The sequence below is a fragment of the Ipomoea triloba genome, chromosome 13 (genome assembly GCF_003576645.1).
Source record: "Ipomoea triloba cultivar NCNSP0323 chromosome 13, ASM357664v1".
Lineage (NCBI taxonomy): Eukaryota > Viridiplantae > Streptophyta > Magnoliopsida > Solanales > Convolvulaceae > Ipomoea > Ipomoea triloba.
Genome location: NC_044928.1, coordinates 31,008,211 through 31,030,432, shown reverse-complemented (window position 1 = coordinate 31,030,432; position 22,222 = coordinate 31,008,211). Strand labels below are relative to the sequence as shown.

The 22,222-nt window shown below is 30.6% G+C and overlaps 3 protein-coding genes across 4 annotated transcripts; all 3 read right to left on the bottom strand.

The window, feature by feature from the left end:
- Nucleotides 1-11: 11 nt before the first annotated feature.
- Nucleotides 12-2,760, bottom strand: LOC116001547 (ubiquinone biosynthesis O-methyltransferase, mitochondrial). The gene is made up of 9 exons (XM_031241428.1): nucleotides 2,414-2,760; nucleotides 2,205-2,294; nucleotides 1,962-2,040; nucleotides 1,702-1,779; nucleotides 1,532-1,580; nucleotides 1,203-1,252; nucleotides 758-907; nucleotides 505-585; nucleotides 12-422 (listed from the first exon to the last, which is right to left on the bottom strand). Exons 1-9 carry the CDS (start codon nucleotides 2,692-2,694, stop codon nucleotides 288-290), a joined length of 993 nt encoding a protein of 330 aa, XP_031097288.1. The 5' UTR covers nucleotides 2,695-2,760; the 3' UTR covers nucleotides 12-287.
- Nucleotides 2,761-6,881: 4,121 nt separating this feature from the next.
- Nucleotides 6,882-9,259, bottom strand: LOC116001483 (cysteine protease-like). The gene is made up of 7 exons (XM_031241356.1): nucleotides 9,255-9,259; nucleotides 8,873-8,979; nucleotides 7,921-7,967; nucleotides 7,764-7,830; nucleotides 7,377-7,654; nucleotides 7,150-7,290; nucleotides 6,882-7,055 (listed from the first exon to the last, which is right to left on the bottom strand). Exons 1-7 carry the CDS (start codon nucleotides 9,257-9,259, stop codon nucleotides 6,882-6,884), a joined length of 819 nt encoding a protein of 272 aa, XP_031097216.1.
- A 1,158-nt stretch (nucleotides 9,260-10,417) lies between these two features.
- Nucleotides 10,418-11,364, bottom strand: LOC116002928. 2 transcript variants are annotated; one of them, XM_031243118.1, is made up of 3 exons: nucleotides 11,074-11,364; nucleotides 10,873-10,977; nucleotides 10,418-10,799 (listed from the first exon to the last, which is right to left on the bottom strand). In XM_031243118.1, the coding sequence occupies exons 1-3, from the start codon at nucleotides 11,161-11,163 to the stop codon at nucleotides 10,608-10,610; spliced, it is 387 nt and encodes a 128-aa protein (XP_031098978.1). In that variant the 5' UTR covers nucleotides 11,164-11,364; the 3' UTR covers nucleotides 10,418-10,607. The 2 variants fall into 2 exon arrangements, with proteins under 2 accessions (XP_031098978.1, XP_031098979.1); XM_031243119.1 differs by having other exon boundaries at nucleotides 10,418-10,796; nucleotides 11,074-11,359.
- Between the last annotated feature and the right edge of the window lie 10,858 nt (nucleotides 11,365-22,222).

Sequence of the window (22,222 nt, the reverse complement as noted above, 5' to 3'; positions counted from 1 at the left end):
TGTCCTCGATAGAGACTGAAAAAATGTTTGTCCCTATTATCCAAATTTTATCTCATCCTTTCCCCGTCAGGGTCAGGTGAAATTGTCATCCCTAGTGAGAAGAGTAAAAGAGCAATAATGAGGAACACCAAGTTTGGGGGAACCATTTCCATGGAATTATTGGTTAGGGTTAATATAGAATATATGTTCACTTGATGAGCTAAAGACAGTAGTCAAAAAACTGTAATCTTCATTGTGAAGGGTAAGGGAAAAGGTATTCCAAAGATGAAATGCAAAACTTCAGAGTTTCAACTTGATGTTGGATTTTCTTGTCTGTGCATGCCCATTTTGGTGCCATAGAGGATAAAATTTACACCAACATCATCTGATATCAACCAGCGATTAGTCAAAGGATTGTATGTAAACCCCGCCATCTCTTGGACCTAAACAAAGGCAGTGGGAAGAAAATAAACGTCACGACTGAAATTAACCCAAGAATAGGATATCATAGAAGATTTCACTGACCGATATAGAACAGCGTTGAAGAATTAGGACTAGTTCTTCTGGCGTGAGAAAGCTCGACCATTGATGTGTACCTATAGGAAGCTGCAAAGGCCATTTATAACGTTAAGACAACAAACTTTGAAGCATGTATAGAGATTGCGGTCTAGCAAGGAGAAGTTTACGAGACAACTAACTTTACATTAGAAGGAATAACCATTCAGGAGATTAGATTAAAAAGACCAAACTAATTAAGGGATGGATCAAATCCTCATACCCAATGTAGGATATACTCTGCTGCAATGATGGTTGCCGCATAAGCCCTTAACGAACGATTAATTGTTGATATCACTATAGCACCGCTATCAACAGTCAACTCTGACAAGGATTTGCTGAATTCAGCAGGATTGGCCACATGTTCAATCACCTGGTGAAAATAAAAATTTGGTAGGCAAAGCCAATGTCTAATAGCTTCATATACTAATCCTTTGTCATGAACCAAAAGTTAACGAGCCATCCCAAATAAAGTCCACTTTTCCTTGAAAGGATATATTTGTTCTTCTTCTCTACACGTTTAAAGTAAATGAGACTCAACACTTCCAACAGCAGAACAATTCAAAGTTACTTGTATCACCATTTTTTCCGACATCACTTGCATTAAGCTAACATATATTTTGAAATTACAGCATCAAACTAAAAATTATTGTGGTTTCTGATCATACCTCTAGAGAAATTACAGCATCAAACTGCCTCTGTTCTTCCACCAATTTTTCTGGCCACATAATTGCCAATTACAACACCTTCTGAAGATATACACTTCGGTTTGACAAGTATAACAGTTGAAATAAAGAAATGAGATAATTATGTGGCTCTACCAATCCTAAAATCTCATAAGTATAGAAAATAATCAAAATAGTCATCTTTAGTTTAATCTGCAAACCTTCTCATAAAGCATCTTAGGCAAGCACATGGATATGGATTAACTTGCAATGTCACGAACAAAATGAACAAAAAATGGGACAAGCAGGTAGCAAAAATTGTATGAACATACCAGCAGTTGTGCAATGATATTCAATTGATGAAGTTATTGGATCCAAATCCTGACAAATATGGATGTTCATAAGATGGCTTAGGGGTTCAAAATTCAAAATGGTTGTATGATTCTTAGAAGAAAGTTATTATTATTATTATTTTTAAAAGTGATATAACATAGAAACATACTGCATGAAGCCGTGCAATCTTGATATTTTTATCCACAGCATCAATTCCCATTACGGTAGCCCCCATTCGAGCCAAAGGCTGCATTATGAACACATAAATTTCACATATTTACAGATATGCTTATAAAGAAATGCTCCAATAGACAAAACACTATCAACAGAAATATTGAAACACAATCTGATTTTTAAAAAAAAAATTAATTAGCATTTTGAGTTGGCATTCATTGTGTTCCATACTTGTCAGAACTTCAGAAGGTATACCTCAGATAAAATTCCCCCTCCACAACCAACATCCACAAACCTCAGTCCTTGGAAAGGTTTAGCAGAATAAGGATCCCTTCTGGAAAAATAAAATAAAAGAAAATCACAAATCTTTAGCATGAGAAGTGCTTCAAAGCACATACATTGCATATTCCAACAATTTGCCTCCAACTTAAAACATCCCTTAAAACTACCAACTTTACTTAGCAAAACAATGAATGCAAATTAATCTTTTCTAATTACCCGAAATGCCGGCAAAGTGTTGACCTGATAAAAGCAAGTCTGGTAGGATTCATCTTATGCAATGGCTTGAATGGTCCTTCCGAGTCCCACCTATTTTTCCCAGATGCAAAAATGAATTAGCTTCAAACTATAAGAAGTGTTTAATTTCGAGAAAAAAAAAAAGATAGAAATCATCGGAAAAAAATAAAAATTAATCATGATTCACTAACCAAGTTTCAGCTATGGCGGAGAACTTGGCAAGTTCAGCTTCGTTGAGAGAGCTTGAAACGGACTTTCTCTTAGCTGCAACTGTGGAAGAATTGATTGTTGTTGGCTGGGAAATTTCCGAATAAGGCCGCGAGTGAAGGAGAGAGTGCAGCCTTTGCAATGGGAGATAAAGGGTAGAGATAGGATTTCCGGAATGGAGAGTTCGAGCCTGAGTCTGAGCCTGACTCCATTGAGCGAGCCTGATTAGCGTTTGGTGACGCTTCAGGAGAAGCTTTGAAGCCATGAAGAGTGAAGACGACGGTGAAGCTCCGGCCGGGTTTTAGAAAATGCCCGGAAACGATAGATCTGTATTTAAAGATTTGGGTCGCAGTTAATGGACCAGAAAAGAATTGGGCCATAAATACTAGCTAACGGCCTGACCCAAAGTTGCAATAGATAATCGTTATATCGTGGTTTCTGGTCCGAAAAGATGGACACCGTTCCGTCCGTCCAATTCTCGTTATGTGTAATTCTGTGTATTCTTATGTGTAATTCAGTGTATTCTATTGATCGTTTATGTGTATATATATATATATATATATATATATATATATATATTACTTATACATTTAATAAGGCAAAAAATAGAAATACACCACTTATTCAATGCATTAAATATATTAAGCTCTTTTAAACCATATATCTTTCTTTCTTTCTAAATATAATGTTCTCCCAAAGATAACGTTTGTTTTATGAAATGGTATAAAGCTAGTCTAGCAAAAAGAAAATGAGAAATGAGCTAAACGATGCAATAATGATCGCCAAAGTGTGATTGTTATTTTATATCGTCTTTTATTGACGTCTTGAAATTGATCGATCACAAAAGAGCATATGCCAACAATATATTGATCTTTAGAATTTTAAATATTTAAATTTTATGTAATTGATGACAATAGATCAACGTATACATAATATGTAAACACTACTAGTATTATATCAATATGTCATAGTATGTGGGAGGCGATGCAGTTGGGACCCCATCATGTTTCAAAGTAGGGGGTTTACCGCATCCACATTTTCCGAAGAGACAAATGGGTGCACCAGCATTAAAAAACTTGCAATATTTAATGCAATCACTAGCAGATTTACATACGTTCGGCCCTGCCCCACCTTGTGCTTCTACGAAATTCATTGAAAATAGGAAACCTGCAAAATATTTTAATTACTTATTTTTTTGGTTTGAATATGATTTTTTAAAAAATAAAATGAATTCTTTATACTCATACTATAAATTATTTATAATTAGATATGCCACTATTTAGTATGCAATAGATAAAAACGATACATTAATTGTAGAGCGACTTACCATTTGGAATAATCAAGAGAACAACCAAGAAAATCAACTTTGAGGAGATCAATTCCATGGCTTCTTATTTTTGGGTTAAAATTGTGAGATATTTTATGATTTTTAAGTGTGGTAAATTCACTTCGTTCAATGGATGATAAGTTTATGAAACACTTGTGGGGTATATATAGAGCAAGAAAGCTACTTTTGGAGACAGTTTTATAAAATTCATTCAAAAACAATTTAAGTTCATAACATAACGATTTCTAAAATTAATTTCTACTTTTATCTTAAATTAATAATACACACAACAAATTAAGAGAGTATCCAATTCGAAACCGATTTGAGTTAAACAAAATTAATGAAGCAGTTGGTGGCCCTATTTTAATTGAAGTCTTAAATGTTGTGCTTCTTTCAAGTCCATTAATGGAAATTGGAAGTTTGCAAAATATCTTAAAATAGTATTACATTAGATAATTAATTTTTTGATATTGAATTCTTAATATTCTGCGGTCACATTTAATTCTAAGTAGGAGTCAACTTCTTAATCATATTGGTTCTTAATCATAGCTTCCTAGTTATGAAACAGTTTGCGATTCAAGTTTTCTATAGCATAGTTAGAAAAGTTGTTTCTATGTCTGACTGTAAGGAATGGTTTACCATTTCATTGATTGTAAACGTTTTATGTTATGAATTAATGGAATAACTACGTTTACCTTTCAAAAAAAATATTGGTTCTTAATAGGATTCGAATTATGCACCACACACAGCTACGTAGCTAGATTTAGCGACAAAAGTTGTCGTCGTTATCCCTTTCCCTCACAAATTTTATCATTAAATTCGTCGCCGGAAGAAATTTAGCGGCGGATTTATTTTACTTAGCGACGGATAAATATTTTGTCGCTAAATCCTAGAGAGGAGGATTTTTGTGACATACTGATTCCGTAGCTAATCTGTCGCTAAAATCTTTTAGCGACGGATTTTGTCCGTCGCTATTTCCGTTTTTTTTTTTTTTTTGTAGTGTACTAACGAACAAAGCAAAATTTATGAAGTTACTAGTTATCACACGGGCATTGCGCAAATAGTCCAATGTCCAATGCGTATTTTTAATTAGTGTTTCTAAATTTATATAAATGCAAGATTATTAAATTTTTCATAAAAGTAAATACTTTAAAAATGTATAACTATGACCTGTGATATAATTTTTTTATAAAATTAAGTGTTGCAATAATAGTTTTAGAGGAAAACACACTCATTGGATAGTATACAAACATAATTTTTCCAACACAAAACTCTATTAATTAGCGTGATTCATGCTTCCTCTTGTTGTCACTTCCCCCCAAAATCAACTTTTTATTTAATTTAGTTCCTTGGTGTGCTTCACTGTAATTTGAGTGCGTTGGCGAGTGTACCACGGGTGAAAATTTATTGTCTTTATTATAGCTTTATCGTTAGTGGCAATACCACAAATTTTCAATAGGAGATAAATTACAACAAAATAAATGTATTACGATGAATCATATCCAAAAATTTAAGAAAATTGTTAATAACAATTAATAAATTGTTTAACTTGATATATAAAAAATGAGATTTATATTGAATACAACTAACTATAATTTTGATTTCTCATTTGGTATGCCAGTCGCTAGACGTTGAAACAATGAGAGGCTCGGCCCTTATTTGGAGTTCAGATTTGACTACTGAAAAATGTGCATCAATAAAATTTTTGAATTTATGATGTATTTGTGTGAAAAATCTTCAAAACTCTTTTACATTTTAAAAATATTTTGTACATAATAAATAATTTATGTTAGTTTATTTTTCAAGTTTCTAATGAATAACTCTGAAGCTAAGATAACTGTTGTCTAGAAGTTTGTTTGTTGACATGTAACTTTATCTTATTTTCTTTAGTCTTCGAGGAATGTGAATTTTCATGTTTCACCAAAGTATCTCTATTATTCTCTAATATGCACAACATTAGTACTTGGTGAATTGATATTACCCAATAAAAAATCAATTTGTTTTTTTATTCAACCAGCACTTAAACTTTGAGATTCTTATATTCATCAAAAATTAATAGCGATGTACATTAAGCTAAGGTTTATATTTATGATAATTTAGAACAAATATTAGGACTATAATAAGTGATAAATGTTATTTATATTTATGATAATTTAGAACAAATATTATGATTATAATAAGTGATAAATGTTATTTAACATGTACTTGTAATATAATGTTTATTTCTATTAAACTTTATTTTTATCAATTTATCAAACGAACATTATGAGTCTATCAGAGAATGAATGTAAATTAATATGATATATTTGCACTTTGCAAGTTTACAAGTTTGATTCTCAGGGAGCGGGCTACTAGCCCAGTTTTAAGGTTTTGTACGTGTTGTGATGCTCTTGGTTTAGAGTGTCGTGAGAATCTTGTGTTCCTTGGCTTTCGTAACTAAAACGTAAACACATAGGTTTAAGTGTGGGTGAGTGTGACTAATTGCGTTTAGGATTGAAAGTAGGCCATTGAGAGATGGTTAACTTATTCCACGTGAACAAACCTAATAACACTCGCCATTATTAATATTACTTGGATAGCAAAACATTTAAAATAATTTAACCAAACATTAATACAAAATGAAATTATTACAATTATTTAAAAAAAACAAATGCTAAATATATTTTCAGTTGCATATTTAAAGGGGAAATTTTTTTTATTGAAAATAGAATATAATTTTACCCTTTTATATAAGGGAGTTGTTTAGTTCTGGTCAAAAAATAACTCCCCTTGCTGGCTAATTAGGTGCATCATTCGCCAAACAAAGACTAAATAAGTAAATATGCCTCCTTAGTAACTAATTAGAGGATACATACTATTGTAAATCAAAGTCAATTAATAACAAAAATCGCTTTATAGTTCAAGGGATTAACATTCTAATTTTCTGAATATAATAATTAGGACCAAATCCAATTAGAGTAATCAAAATGTGTTGTCCAAACCAGGGACCTTCTGCCAATTTTCCCTCAACAACCAGCCAGCATTAATACCAAAAAAAAGAAAAAAGAAAAAAAGGAAAAAGAAAAAAAAACAGCCATCAAACGTTCACAAGTAAATCATCAGAAGGAGCTTCAATGTGCACTCCTTCAAAAGACAAAAATGCATGCATTGCATCTTTTCTGATCAGGCCAAAACCATTGTTTGCCCCATGCATTACCCCAAGTATTCTTGATTTCATAGCAGGGGATTCCATTTACCACACCATAGCCAGTAATCATAACAGCATGTCTATTTGGCCCATTTCCATTCTCATAAATTTCCTATCAAATGTAAAATATAAAAAAATAAATAAAAAATTAAACATAATAAATAATCAAATAAACCCAGAAAAGAAATTAACTACGGATAGCTTACCCCTTTTTTAAGAATGGACAAATGGTTATCAGAATGCAACAGTCCAATCAAAGGATATTTTTGAATTTCTCCAAGTATGAAGGCTTCCCTTGTTGGTGAGTTTTTTGTTCTGATAACTCTACTGGCTTTATATTTTAATAACTGCAACAAATAAAAAATAGAAAATGAAAAAAAATAAATAAAAAATCAGTATAAATAAAAAATGTATTTATTTATTGAATACAAACCAATTCAACTTCTTTTATTTCATCCTCCGTGCTTCGCCTGCCTATGAAAGGATAATCAGTTTCTGTGCAAATACCATACTTGGTGAGATATTCCCTAATAAATCTGGGTGGAGCTGAAAATGAGGCTGTGACATCTTCACGTCCGTACTTTTCTGGAAATTTTTTGGGCAAATAGTCTAGAAGTTCTTGTGCTGAAAGCATGATGTGTTCAGATTTGTTATGTTCCAATGCATACATTATCCCCATAAGCTCTCTGGATTGGAATACCAAGCAACCACCTACAATATTTTACTAAAACAATTAGTATTATATTAAAAATTAGAAACATACAGCATATCAAAACACACTAATTCTTTAATAAAAAAACATAAATATATGTACTCTTACCTAAAGATTTTTGGTCAAAAACCTCTAGTAATTTTACTTTTGGATTTTCTGTGTGAGTGAAGACATTCTATTTGGAGGAAAAAAAAAATCCATTAAATTAAATCAAAGTGTCATCACAATCTCAATTACAAAAAAACGTGCATGCTAAAATATATACCTCTACATTTTCAACTCCATTAAAAGCCATTCTCTGAATGATGCAGCCTACAAATCATACAAATACAATCTCACTCCATGATCATGATCATAAAGATAATAAGATATATAGAAAGGCAGAGAATATGGGAGGCTAAAACATGCACCCAATGGCCATACATACCAAAGATAAATGATGGATGAACATTATTTATTCCTGAAGGTGTTGCAAACTATATATAGACTTATGCTCCCATTCCATTCATTCTGCTCATCTTTGATATTCTTTTTTCCTTTCTTTCTTTGTTTCCAGCATCTTTGATTCACGTACAGGGAAAGATGGCAGGCTGACAAGTGATACTGCATTAATTGATATCTCTACAAATGAAGCTGAAATGTGATTTGAAATTAAAGTAGATGAGAATTAAGTAGCAGAGGAAAAAGTGATAATAACATATGCATACAAAGCTCCTCATTACATACAACGAAAGATTGAAGGCGATACACTGCAATACTGCATTAAGGCTCCTCAGTTCCCAGCTGTCATCTGTGAGCTTAATTCTTTTTTACATTTTATATTTGATTTTTATCCCAAGTTTCATATACAAGGAAAGATGGGAAGGCTGACAAGAGATACCGTATTAATATCTCAACAAAAGAAGCTAACAAGTGATATTCAATTCTTTGTTGTTTTCCTTTCAATGAATTCTCAATCCCCAGCTAGCTAGCTAGGTTGAGGCTGATAACAAGAAGAAGAAGAAGTAAATTTTTTTCCCAGAGCAGCTAGATAGGATAGCTAGCTGGCTCTTCTTTCCATTTTAATGATATATATTATCTGCCTTTTGCCAGCTTCCTTGTTTCATATACAAGTTAGAAAAGATGTGAATCGGAAATCCAATTCTGATACAAATCTTTCCATTATATCCATATCTTTTTTTTCAGTTGTAATTCTGATACATATCTTTTTTAATTACTGCATGCATTGATGACATCTTTAGCAACAACTCCTTCAACTTTAACTGTACCGTACTCACTCTCGGCGCATGCAGCTCTAATTAGCTCGTCTCTCACGGATTGAAACCTGTGAGACAGTCTCACACACAAGTGTTATCTGTAGTATTATATGCACAAAATTTCACAATATAAGACACATAAATTTATAGTATAAAACACAAATACTAATTTGTTCTAAATACATAATTTATATTTTTAAAATATAATACAAAATTTAATAACACAAGACACAAAAAGTAATAATATAAAACATTAAAACAGAAACACATAAACCAAGATCCAAGATTCATAATGCAGTAAGAATCCTCTTCCATGGTATAGGATTGCATTTTTGGTACCAACCTCATATTTGCACTTGGCTTTCATACCTCGAAGAGATATACATAAAGCCATAAAATAATATGAAGTATTTCTTTAAACTCATGCATGAAGACAAGACTTAGACTTCAATGTCCCTGGCTAGCTAGTATGCACTTGTCCTAAAGCTGCAAAAGTGATCGAGTATACCTGCATGGATTCCAATTTTTATTCTATGTTAATGTCGATACAAAAGAGTTACGTTGCACATTATTTTTATTATTTTCTTTTTATTATTAATAAAATTATCATCCATGATCAAAAATTTACTTCTTCATATATCATTTTTCTTAAATGTATTTATAATATTTCTTTTTATCCACTCATGCTTCTAATACTCAAGCATCCCATGATTAATTTGTTGAAAATAAAGACGAGAGAATTCATTAATTAAAGTCCAAGCTCAGAACATGAGCAATGGAAGACAATTCATACAGTCAGACACTGATCGCAAACTATTTTACAAACACAAAGCTTAAGTTTTGCATCCAATGATTAATAGTCATGGTTCTTTCTATCTACTCGAGCATCTCGAGATTAATAGTCATGGTAACGAAGAAACCAAAATGAGATTTTCCCTCCAACAAATTAAAGTAGCTAATATTGATGATAATGTTAATTGATTCGAGACAAATCAAGACAAATTAAAGTAGCTAATATTACTGATAATGTTAATTGATTCGAGTCAAATATAAAAAAGAGAACATGATCAAGAATTCAACTAGAAGGTGGTAAATGAGGTCAGGATCGGAAGCCCCTAGTGATCCAACCAGACTATATGAGGTTAGGAAGCTCCGGTTGGAGTGGTGAAATTCAGGATACACTAATGTTAATAATACAAGTGAGTCGTTTAGTTTTCGGTCAAAAAATTCAGCAGCAAAGGGATATGGTTGATTTTGTTCCCAACAAAGTATCTGTAATATGAACATTAGCACTTGGTGAATTGGGAGATTTTTAATGTTGAGGCGCTCTACTTTTACAATATTTTTTTTTCAATATTATTGACTTTGTTACAATATAGTATTTATTTATACATATTTTTACAATGTATTATATGTTCATACATACTTTTATGATGTAGTATCTCATTATACATACTTTTTTAATCTACCGAAGTACAAAAAATAAAAAATAAAAAAAGCAGCAAAGAGAAACAATAATAAAATAGACCATAATATTCATGATTCAGTTCCGAATACAGACAGCCAGCCAGCGAGACATAATAATCTGATATAGCAGCGGAAATTACAGCAAAATCCTAAAATAAAACCACATAGAGAGCAGTGGTGAAATTCTTAAACAATACCCTATTATTTCAAGAAAGTTGTGCTAAATACCCTATTCTTTCAGAGCACAACTCACTATTTTCAACTCATCTTCTCCTATGAAATCATAACCACGAGCTTCAAATGTTTCAACCACATTGCTCTTCAGATTTTTGGCCGAAAATGTGACGGAATACTCTATACCCGAAACAAGCCCGCACAGTACCTTCTGCAGGCTCACAAACTCGTAAGTTTCTCCTGGCTGCTAAAAAATTAAAGGAATTAGTAAGTAAATTATATATTCAAACAGAGAATGCAAAATTTGTAGGTATACATACATAGCTATTCTGGTAATGAATAAGAGCCAATTTGCAGAGATGATGGATCACAGGACCATCTTTTTTAAGACTGCCGGATGAAATTTCACGCAGTACGTAATCCCACTAAAACCACAATATTGAAACAAATTAATCAAATTTGAAATGAGATGAGAGCAAATCGGAAGCCAAATAAGTAGTAGTGTAATAACAAACGCATACCTCAGAGGCTGAGCTCCAATCATCATCACCTTCATCCTCATACTCGACATCCAGTTTCGGATTGGAGACACCAGATGTGTTAGCGGCCATGGCTATTCCTCAAATCCAAACGAATAATCTAAGCTGAATTGAATTGAATTGAATTGCAGAAGCTAGGTTAGGGTTTACTTATAGGCGGAGTCTTTGCCGGGCAGGGAAGGCGGGCAGCCCAATTTTTACTTGCCGTTTGTTTCTATTTCATCTAACAAAAGAGTGAATTATTATTTTTATTATTCTCTTTCTCCCGCCGCATCTCAAATTATTGTGTAGACTATGATCCGCATAATTGTGTAGATCATAACTGCAATATATATTTTTAATATATTAAAATTACATTATTTCTGTATTGAATGTATATTATTTGATAATATATAAAAAAATTATGTATTTTTAAATAATGTATTTTATGTATACATATAATGTACTTTTGATATATTCAAAATGTACTTTTTATTTATGATTCACACAAATGCGTGGATCATGCTCCATGAAATAATGATTGTTGTCACATCTCACCATAAATTTACTGAATTAGATTCTATATATCATTTCTTTTCTTAATGTGTTTATAATACGGGGTATATCTTTCTATCTACAACTCAAGCATCCAAGGATTAATCGGTTGTTATATATAGTCTGAACTATGGTCCAAAAACGGCGTCGTTTCTTTAAATAAAAAAGATATTCGTTATATATCTATATATATATATATATACACACACATTCATATTCCTTTACTAATTAGACCTGCCAATTATACCCTAACGTTCCCCGACCAAGTCTAGTTTAAGTTATAACTTCCATTTATACTTGTTCGAAATTCTCATTTGTTAGATACTTATATTTCTATACTATGTAGCATAGAAATTGGAAACTAGAAATAAGGGGAAGGGGAAGGGGAAGCTAAGGGGCAGTCGTTATACCGTGGACCATGGTCCATAATGCATTGTGGACCATAGATCATGGCTGATACTGCAATTGTGTTGAGCGGATATTGCAGTTATGTTGAACAGATATTGCAGTTGTGTTGAAAGGGAACTGCAGTTGCGCGAAACAGAGGTCGTGTCATCCGTTTGGAACTGCAGTTGTGTTGAACTGATACTGCAGTTGTGTTGAACGGATAGTGCAGTTGTGTTGAAATGATACTGCAGTTGTGTTGAACGGATGAACGGTCTCTGTTCAGCGCAACTGCAGTTTCTTTTCAACACAACTGCAGTATCTTTTCAACACAAATATACTATCCATTCAACACAACTGCAGTATCAGTCATGATCATGGTCCACAATATAATTTGCGGCTAAGGGGGAGGGGGAAGGAAATTTGTAGGCATTTAATTACTATAGTATTTTTGTTGGTAAAAACGAGTACGACAAAACAAAAACAAAAAAAAAACAAAAACAAAAACAAAAACAAAAACAAAAAAAAAAAAAAACACGAGTAGGACAAAGTTAATGAAGCAAAGTTGGTGACCTCGCGGTTTAGGAATTAGAATAATGCTCATTTAACTAACGTTAATAACCCTACTTGCATGGCCACACAATCACACTAGTTACATAGAATTACTTTTTTACTATTATGTTAACACTCTTTCAGTTGAGTCCGTTACACTGGGCTTTCTTAATGCTATTTACATTTTCTGTATGTATGATTTATTATAGGTTATAACATAGAAGCAAAATTTACCAATGTAGTGATTCAGTGGTTTCCTCGTCATCAAGAGAAAAAAAAAATACATGTCTTACCATTTTGCATCATGCATATAGTGAAATTAAAAAAAAAGTTGTCTTTAATAGTTCATAACTATTATTTTAAACCAAGTCTTAAATGTCATTTTCAATTTTTTTTTCAGAACTAACATTAAAATTTGTCATATTATTTTAAACGAAATCCTAAATGTATAGGCGCATTTGACGTACAGTTCTTTAATTTAAAAATATTTTTTACTGAGATCTATAGGTGTTTAATTACTAGCGTATTTTTGTGGTTAAAACACTAAAATTCACAGATGTTATTTAATGTGTTGCTAAATTTGTTAGTATTTTACTTCTTTTCTTGTAGTGTTTATTTATTCAATATATTAACTTTAACATTTTATTTAATAATATATTACAAAGTAAAAATTTTATAATGTTGATCGTGCAAATTTTAATTACTATAAAGTACAAATGGAAAGAATTGAGAATAATTTTATTAGTTTTTCTATAAATGGTGTAATTAGTAGAATAAGCACCGCTTTATATTGAGTTTCAACATTTTAATAATCAATATTAAATAATTTATAAAATAAAAATTTAAACACCATAAACAACTATTTTAAAATTACAATGTACCCCAAAAAAATCCTTAAAATAAAAATTTGAAATAAGATATATATATATATATATATATATATATATATATATATATATATATATATATATATTACTTATACATTTAATAAGGCAAAAAATAGAAATACACCACTTATTCAATGCATTAAATATATTCAGCTCTTTTAAACCATATATCTTCCTTTCTTTCTAAACATAACGTTCACCCCAAGATAACATTTGTTTTATGAAATGGTATAAAGCTAGTTTAGCAAAAAGAAAATGAGAAATGAGCTAAACGATACAAAAACGATCACCAAAGTGTAGTTGTTAATTTATAACATCTTTTATTGACATTCTAAAATTGATCGATCACAAAAGAGCATATGCCAACAATATATTGATCTTTAGAATTTTAAATATTTAAATTTTATGTAATTGATGACAAAATTAATAGATGAACGTATACATAACATGTTAACACTACTTGTATTATATCAATATGTCATAGTATGTGGGAGGCGATGCAGTTGGGAGCCCATCATGTTTCAAAGTAGGGGGTTTACCGCACCCACATTTTTCGAAGAGACAAATGGGTGCACCAGCATTAAAAAACTTGCAATATTTAATGCAATCACTAGCAAATTTATATACGTTCGGCCCTGCCCCACCTTATGCTTCTACGAAATCCATTGAAAATAGGAAACCTGCAAAATATTTTAATTACTTATTTTTTAGACATGAATATGATTTTAAAAAAAAATGAATTCTTTATACTCATACTATAAAATTATTTATAATTAGATATGTCACTATGTAGTATGCAATAGATAAAAACGATACATTAATTGTAGAGCAACTTACCATTTGGAATAATCAAGAGAACAACAAAGAAAATCAACTTTGAGGAGACCAATTCCATGGCTTCTTATTTAGTTTTTTGGTTAAAATTGTGATATATTTTATGGATTTTAAGTGTGGTTTATTCACTTCAATGGACTATAAGTTTATGAAACACTTGTGGGGCATCCGGGCATATATATAGAGCAAGAAAGCTATTTTTGGAGGCAGTTTTATAAAATTTATTCAAAAGTAAACCATTTAAGTTCATAACATAACGATTTCAAAAATTAATTTCTACTTTTATCTTAAATTAATCTATCTCTTCTTAATTAATACACACACCAAATTAAAAGAGTATTCGAAACGGATTTGAGTTAAACAAAATTAATGAAGCAGAGTTGGTGGCCCTATTTTAAATGAAGTCTTAAATGTTGTGCTTCTTTCAAGTCCATTAATGGAAATTGGAAGTTTGCAAAATATTTTAAAATAGAATATATTAGATATTTAATATATTCTGCGGTAACATTTAATTCTAAGTAGGAATCAACTTGTTAGTCATATTCGTTTTCGAATTATGCACCACACACAACTACGTAGCTAGATTTAGTGACAAAAGTTGTCGTTATTCCCTCACAAATTTTATCATCAAATTCGTCGCCAGAAAAATTTAGCGACGGATTTGTTTTACTTAGCGACAGATATTTCCGTTGCTAGGTCTAGCGACGGATAAAAATTTTGTCTCTAAATTCTAGCGAGGAGGGTTTTTGTGACAGACTGATTTCGTAGCTAATCTGTCGCGACGGATTTTGTCCGTCACTATTTCCACTTTTTTTTGTAGTGTACTAATGAACAAAGCAAAGTTTATGAAGTTACTAGTTATCACACGGGCATTGAGCAAATAGTCCAATGTCCAATTTGTATTTTTAAATTAGTGTTTCTAAATTTATATAAATGCAAGATTATTAAATTTTTCATAAAAGTAAATACTTTAAAAATGCATAACTATGACCTGTGATATAATTTTTTATAAAATTAAGTGCTGCAACAATAGTTTTAGAGGAAAACATACTCATTGGATAGTATACAAGCATAACTTTTGCAACACAAAACTCTATTAATTAGCGTGATCCATGCTTCCTCATGTTGCCACTTCCCCCAAAAATGAACTTTTTTTTTAGTGCGTTGGCGCAATGTACCACGGGTGAAATTTTATTGTCTTTATTATAGCTTTATCGTTAGTGGCAATCCCACAAATTTTCAATCGGAGATAAATTATAACAATGTAAATGTATTACGACGAATCATATCCAAAAATGTGAGAAAATTGTTAATAATAATTAATAAATTGTTTAACTTGATATATAAAAATGAGATAGATTTATATTGGATACAACTATAATTTAGATTTCTCATTTGGTATGTCAGTTGTTAGACGTTGATAATTTTTTAAGATCATTTTCGTTGGTGGGACAGGAACAGTAAAACTGTGAGAGGCTTGGCCCTTATTTGGAGTTCAGATTTGACTAGGGCAAAATGTGCATCAATAAAAATTTTGAATTTATGATGTCTTTGTGTGAAAAATCTTCAAAATTTTTTTACATTTCAAAAATATTTTGTACATAAGAAATAATTTATGTTATTTTATTTTTCAAGTTTCTAATGAATAACTCTAAAGATAACTGTTATCTAGAAGTTTGTTTGTTGAAATGTTGACAGGAAGTGAGTGTCTACTCCTACATTTTTGCGGGACATAAGAAGAATTCATGGATTAGAGTGAGTGATATATTTGAGAGCAGACCATGGAATGGAATGGAAGAGGCAAATCAAACTTTGTAGCTTTGTGGTGTTCCTTCTAATGGTTAGGAATCTATCTATATTCTACTTTATATTGGACTTTGGTCTTGTGTATTCTGTATAGGACTCTCCGTTATATTTATGTCTTTGTGGTCTTTACTTTCAATAATATACAGAAATACATTCTCATCTGGTATCAGTTGCTTAGGTTTTCTTTTCCTATGGCCGGTGATAAACTAACAAATTAATTACTTCTTGGAGTTCAATTCAATCTTCATTTTCTGCTACTTCTTGAGACTTGAGATTGCCCCCCTCCCCCTCTACAATGATTTTTAAATAGGGATCACAATCTTAAACAACATATATCTTTTTTCATAAAGATAAAGTTCTCCCCAAGATAACGTTTGTTTTATGAAATGGTATAAAGCTAGTCTAGTAAAAAGAAAATGAAAAATGAGCTAAACGATGCAAAAATGATTATCAAAGTGTAGTTGTTAATTTATAACATCTTTTATTGACGTCTTGAAATTGATCAATCGCAAAAGAGCATATGCCAACAATCTATGGATCTTTAACATTTTAAATATTTAAATTTTATGTAATTGATGACAAAATTAATAGATTAACATATACATAATACTTTAACACTACGTACTAGTGTTATATCCCATCATGTTTCAAAGTAGGGGGATTACCGCATCCACATCTTCCGGAGAGACAATAAGGTGGACCAGCATTAAAAAACTTGCAATAGTTAATACAATCACTAGCAGATTTACATATGTTCGGCCCTGCCCCACCTTGTGCTTCTACGAAATCCATTGAAAATAGAAAACCTGCAATTTATTTTTTAGTCTCGAATATGATTTTTTTTAAAAATAAAATGAATTCTTTATACTCATACTATAAAATTATTTATAATTAGATATGCCACTATGTAGTATGTAATAGATAAAAACGATACATTAATTGTAGAGCAACTTACCATTTGGAATAATCAAGAGAAAAACAAAGAAAATCAACTTTGAGGAGACCAATTCCATGGCTTCTTATTTTTGGGTTAAAATTGTGAGATATTTTATGGGTTTTAAGTGTGGTGAATTCACTTTAATGGATGATAAGTTTATGAAACACTTGTGGGGTATATATAGAGCAAGAAAGCTACTTTTGGAGACAGTTTTATAAAATTCATTCAAAAACAATTTAAATTCATAACATAATGATTTCTAAAATTAATTTCTACATTTATCTTAAATTAATCTATCTCTTCTTAATTAATGCACACAACAAATTAAAAGAGTATTCGAAACAGATTTGAGTTAAACAAAATTAATGAAGCAGAGTTGGTGGCCCTATTTCAAATGAAGTCTTAAATGTTGTGCTTCTTTCAAGTCCATTAATGGAAATTGGAAGTTTGCAAAATATTTTAAAATAGAATATATTAGAGCACTTTTTCCCCCTATGTTATGTGCTTATAGCACTTTTTCCCCCTGTATTATTAAAGTGACAGTTTTTCTCCCGAAATGTTAAATTGACATTGTTATCCTTAAAAATAATTATTTCATCTATTTTTTTTCCAACAAATTATTAATTATAGGTATGGATGATCACGATTCGGTTCGAACCTAACCAAACACTGTAGCAATCATATCGAAATAGTATGGACGGTTCTAGTTATTACGATTCATAACCGAAAAAATAAAATTAAATAATTGTTGAACCGTGAACCGAAACTTAACCACAGTCATATATAGTAAAAATGATCAAACACTTATTTTGATAAATCGGTACGGTTCGGTTCCAATTTCGATTTTGAACTGCCAATCAAAACTTATTTATTTATTTATTTATTTATTTTTATAATTTTATTTCTAATTTAAAAATAGTCTAAATTCAACAATTATTTTATTTTATTTTTTCGGTTCTGAATCGTAACCGTAACCGTCTATACTATTTAAGTTCAATTGCTACAGTGTTCGATTAGATTCGTATCGAACTGTGATCTTCTATACATATTAGTAATAATTGGTTGGAGAATAAAAATAAATGAAATGGTTATTTTTAAGGTCAAAAATGTCAATTTAATATTACAAGGGAGAAAACTACCACTTTTAAAATAACTGAGGGGAAAAACTGCCACTTTAATAACACAGGGGACGAAAGTGCTATAAGCACATAACATATGGGGAAAAAGTTCCATTTTCCCTATTTAATTTATTGATATTGAATTCTTAAAATATATTCTGAGGTAACATTTAATTCTAAGTAGGAATCAACTTTTTAGTCATATTCGTTCTTAAACAGGATTCGAATTTAGCGACAAAAGTTGTTATTCCCTCACAAATTTCATCATCAAATTTGTCGCAGGAAGAAATTTAGCGATGGATTAATTTTACTTAGCGACAGATATTTTCGTCGCTAGATCTAGCGACGGATAAAAATTTTGTCGCTAAATTATAGTGAAGAGGATTTTTGTGACGGACTGATTTCGTAGCTAATCCACCGCTAAACTCTTTTAGCGACGGATTTTGTCCGTCTCTATTTCCACTTGTTTTGTAGTATACTAACGAACAAAGCAAAATTTATAAAGATACTAGTTATCACACAAGCATTGCGCTGTCCAATGTCCAATTTGTATTTTTAAATTAGTGTTTCTAAATTTATATAAATGCAAGATTATTAATTTTTTTATAAAATTAAGTGTTGCAATAATAGTTTTTGAGGAAAACACACTCATTAGATAGTATCCAAGCACAATTTTTACAACAGAAAACTCTATTAATTAGGTGATCCTTACTTCCTCATGTTGCCACTTTCCCCAAAAATCAACCTTTTATTTTAGTGTGTTGGCGCAGTGTACCACTGGTGAAATTTTATTGTCTTTATTATAACTTTATCGTTAGTGGCAATCCTACAAATTTTCAATCGGAGATAAATTATAACAAAGTAAATGTATTACGATGAATCATATCCAAAAATTTGAGAAAATTGTTAATAATAATTAATAAATTGTTTAACTTGATATATAAAAGTGAGATTTACATTGGATACAACTATAATTTAGATTTCTCATTTGGTATGTCAATTGTTAGACGTTGATAATTTTTCAAGATCAATTTTCGTTTGTGGGACAGGAACAGTTAAACTGTGAGAGGCTCGGCCCTTATTTGGAGTTCAGATTTGAGTAGGGCAAAATGTGCATCAATAAAAATTTTGAATTTATGATGTATTTGTGTGAAAAATCTTCAAAATTTTTTACATTTCAAAAATATTTTGTACATAAGAAATAATTTAATTATGTTATTTTATTTTTCAAGTTTCTAATTAATGACTGATGATAACTGTTATCTAGAAGTTTGTTTGTTGAAATGTTGACAGGAAGTGAGTGTCTACTCCTACATTTTTGCGGGACATAAGAAGAATTCATGGATTAGAGTGAGTGATATATTTGAGAGCAGACCATGGAATGGAATGGAATGGAAGAGGCAAATCAAACTTTGTAGCTTTGTGGTGTTCCTTCTTATTGTTAGGAATCTATCTATACTTGTATTCTTCTTTATATTGGACTCTGGTCTTGTTTATTCTGTATATATATAAGACTTTCAGTTTTATTTAGGGGTGGGCGTCGGTTCGGTTCGGGTGATACCCGAATTTTATTTCGGATATCCGAAAATTTCGGGTGATGTTTTTGACACCCGATATCCGAACCAAATTTAATTCGGATATGTTCGGTTCGGGTGAAATTATTTCGGGTTTATTTCGGGTTAGTTTGGATACACCCAAAATTTTATTTTTATCAATTTTAATTTTTTATGTTTTTATTATTTTATTATTTATATTTTTTTTCATATACTATCAAACTAAAAATAAGACAAATAGTAATAATTAACCAATAAACTTTTTAAAAGTAATATATTATTAATTATGAAATACATTGATAACTAAATATATAATATATATTATTATATTTATAATAAAATTTTGGTTAGTTCGGGTTTCGGGTCGGGTGTGGGTAAATTTTTAACACCCGATATCCGAACCAAATTTATATTCGGATATACCAAAATTTAAAATATCCGAACCGATAACTATTTGGGTTCACCCAAAATTTAAAATTCGGTTCGGATTTCGGGTGTTAGTTCGGGTAATCCAAATTACGCTCACCCCTACCTTTTATTTATGTCTTCGTGGTCTTTACTTTCAATAATATACAGAAATACATTCTCATCTGATATCAGTCGCTTAGGTTTTCTTTTCCTTTGGTCGATGATAAACTAACAGATTAATTACTTCTTGTAGTTCAATTCAATCTTCATTTTCTGCTACTTCTTGAGACTTGAGATTGCCCCCCTCACCCTCTACAATGATTTTTAAATAGGGATCACAATGAACTTTCTTGAATGAATATTACTCAATCAAAACTCAATTTATTTTGCAACTTGAGAATTTTGTTTTTTTTTTCTTCTTATATTTCATAAGTTTAATCTTGGACCTTGTTATTTGTATAAGGTAGGTTAAAATTGATTTATAAGCACCGCTTTATATTTTGAGTTTCAACATTTTAATAATCAATATTAAATAATTTTTTATAATTTATAAAATAAAAAATTTAAACACCATAAACAACTATTTTAATAAGGCAAAAAATAGAGATACACCAATTATTCAATGCATTAAATATATTCAGCTCTTTTAAACCATATATATATATATATATATATATATATATATATATATCTTTCTTTATAAAGATAAAATTCATTCTCCCCAAGATATCGTTTGTTTTATGAAATGGTATAAAGCTAGTCTAGCAAAAAGAAAATGAAAACTGAGCCAAACGATACAAAAATGATCACCAAAGTGTAGTTGTTAATTTATAACATCTTTTATTGACGTCTTGAAATTGATCAATCACAAAAGAGCATATGCCAACAATCTATTGATCTTTAACATTTTAAATATTTAAATTTTATTTAATTGATGACAAAATTAATAGATCAACGTATACATAATACTTTAACACTACGTACTAGTATTATATCCCATCATGTTTCAAAGTAGGGGGATTACCGCATCCACATCTTCCGGAGAGACAATAGGGTGGACCAGCATTAAAAAACTTGCAATAATTAATACAATCACTAGCAGATTTACATATGTTCGGCCCTGCCCCACCTTGTGCTTCTACGAAATCCATTGAAAATAGAAAACCTGCAACTTATTTTTTAGTCTCGAATATGATTTTTTAAAAAAAAATAAAATGAATTATTTATACTCATACTATAAAATTATTTATAATTAGATATGCCACTATGTAGTATGCAATAGATAAAAACGATACATTAATTGTAGAGCAACTTACCATTTGGAATAATCAAGAGAAAAACAAAGAAAATCAACTTTGAGGAGACCAATTCCATGGCTTCTTATTTTTGGGTTAAAATTGTGAGATATTTTATGGGTTTTAAGTGTGGTGAATTCACTTTAATGGATGATAAGTTTATGAAACACTTATGGGGTATATATAGAGCAAGAAAGTTACTTTTAGAGACAGTTTTATAAAATTCATTCAAAAACAATTTAAGTTCATAACATAACGATTTCTAAAATTAATTTCTACGTTTATCTTAAATTAATCTATATCTTCTTAATTAATACACACAACAAATTAAAAGAGTATTCGAAACGGATGAGTTGGTGGCCCTATTTTAGATGAAGTCTTAAATGTTGTGCTTCTTTCAAGTCCATTAATGGAAATTGGAAGTTTGCAAAATATTTTAAAATAGTCACATTTAATTCTAAGTAGGAATCAACTTGTTAGTCATATTCAATTCGTTCTTAATAGGATTCAAATTATGCATCACGCAAAACTACTAACAAAGCAAAACTTATGAAGTTATTAGTTACCACACGCACACGTGCATTGCAAGAACAATCCAATGTCTAATGTATATTTTTAAATTAGTGTTTCTAACATAAGTATGACTTCTAACATAAGAATATGACTTCTAAATTAGTGTATATTTTTAAATTATTAAATTTTACATAAAAGAATATTTTAAGAATGCATAAGTATGACTTCTAACATAATTTTTTATAAAATTAAGTGCTGCAATAATAGTTTTAGAGGGAAACACATCCACTGGATAGTACTGAAGCATAAT

Coding starts and splice junctions, on each gene's coding strand:
- LOC116001547 (XM_031241428.1), bottom strand. CDS start 2,694: ATGGCTTCAAAGCTTCTCCTGAAGCGTCACCAAACGCTAATCAGGCTC. Junction 2,295..2,413: donor TCCGCCATAGCTGAAACTTG/GTTAGTGAATCA, acceptor TGGGAAAAATAG/GTGGGACTCGGAAGGACCAT. Junction 1,581..1,701: donor AGATTGCACGGCTTCATGCA/GTATGTTTCTAT, acceptor CATATTTGTCAG/GATTTGGATCCAATAACTTC.
- LOC116001483 (XM_031241356.1), bottom strand. Junction 7,655..7,763: donor TTTTGACCAAAAATCTTTAG/GTAAGAGTACAT, acceptor AAAATATTGTAG/GTGGTTGCTTGGTATTCCAA. Junction 7,291..7,376: donor AAATAAAAGAAGTTGAATTG/GTTTGTATTCAA, acceptor TATTTGTTGCAG/TTATTAAAATATAAAGCCAG.
- LOC116002928 (XM_031243118.1), bottom strand. CDS start 11,163: ATGGCCGCTAACACATCTGGTGTCTCCAATCCGAAACTGGATGTCGAG. Junction 10,978..11,073: donor ATTGGAGCTCAGCCTCTGAG/GTATGCGTTTGT, acceptor TTGTGGTTTTAG/TGGGATTACGTACTGCGTGA. Junction 10,800..10,872: donor TTCATTACCAGAATAGCTAT/GTATGTATACCT, acceptor TTAATTTTTTAG/CAGCCAGGAGAAACTTACGA.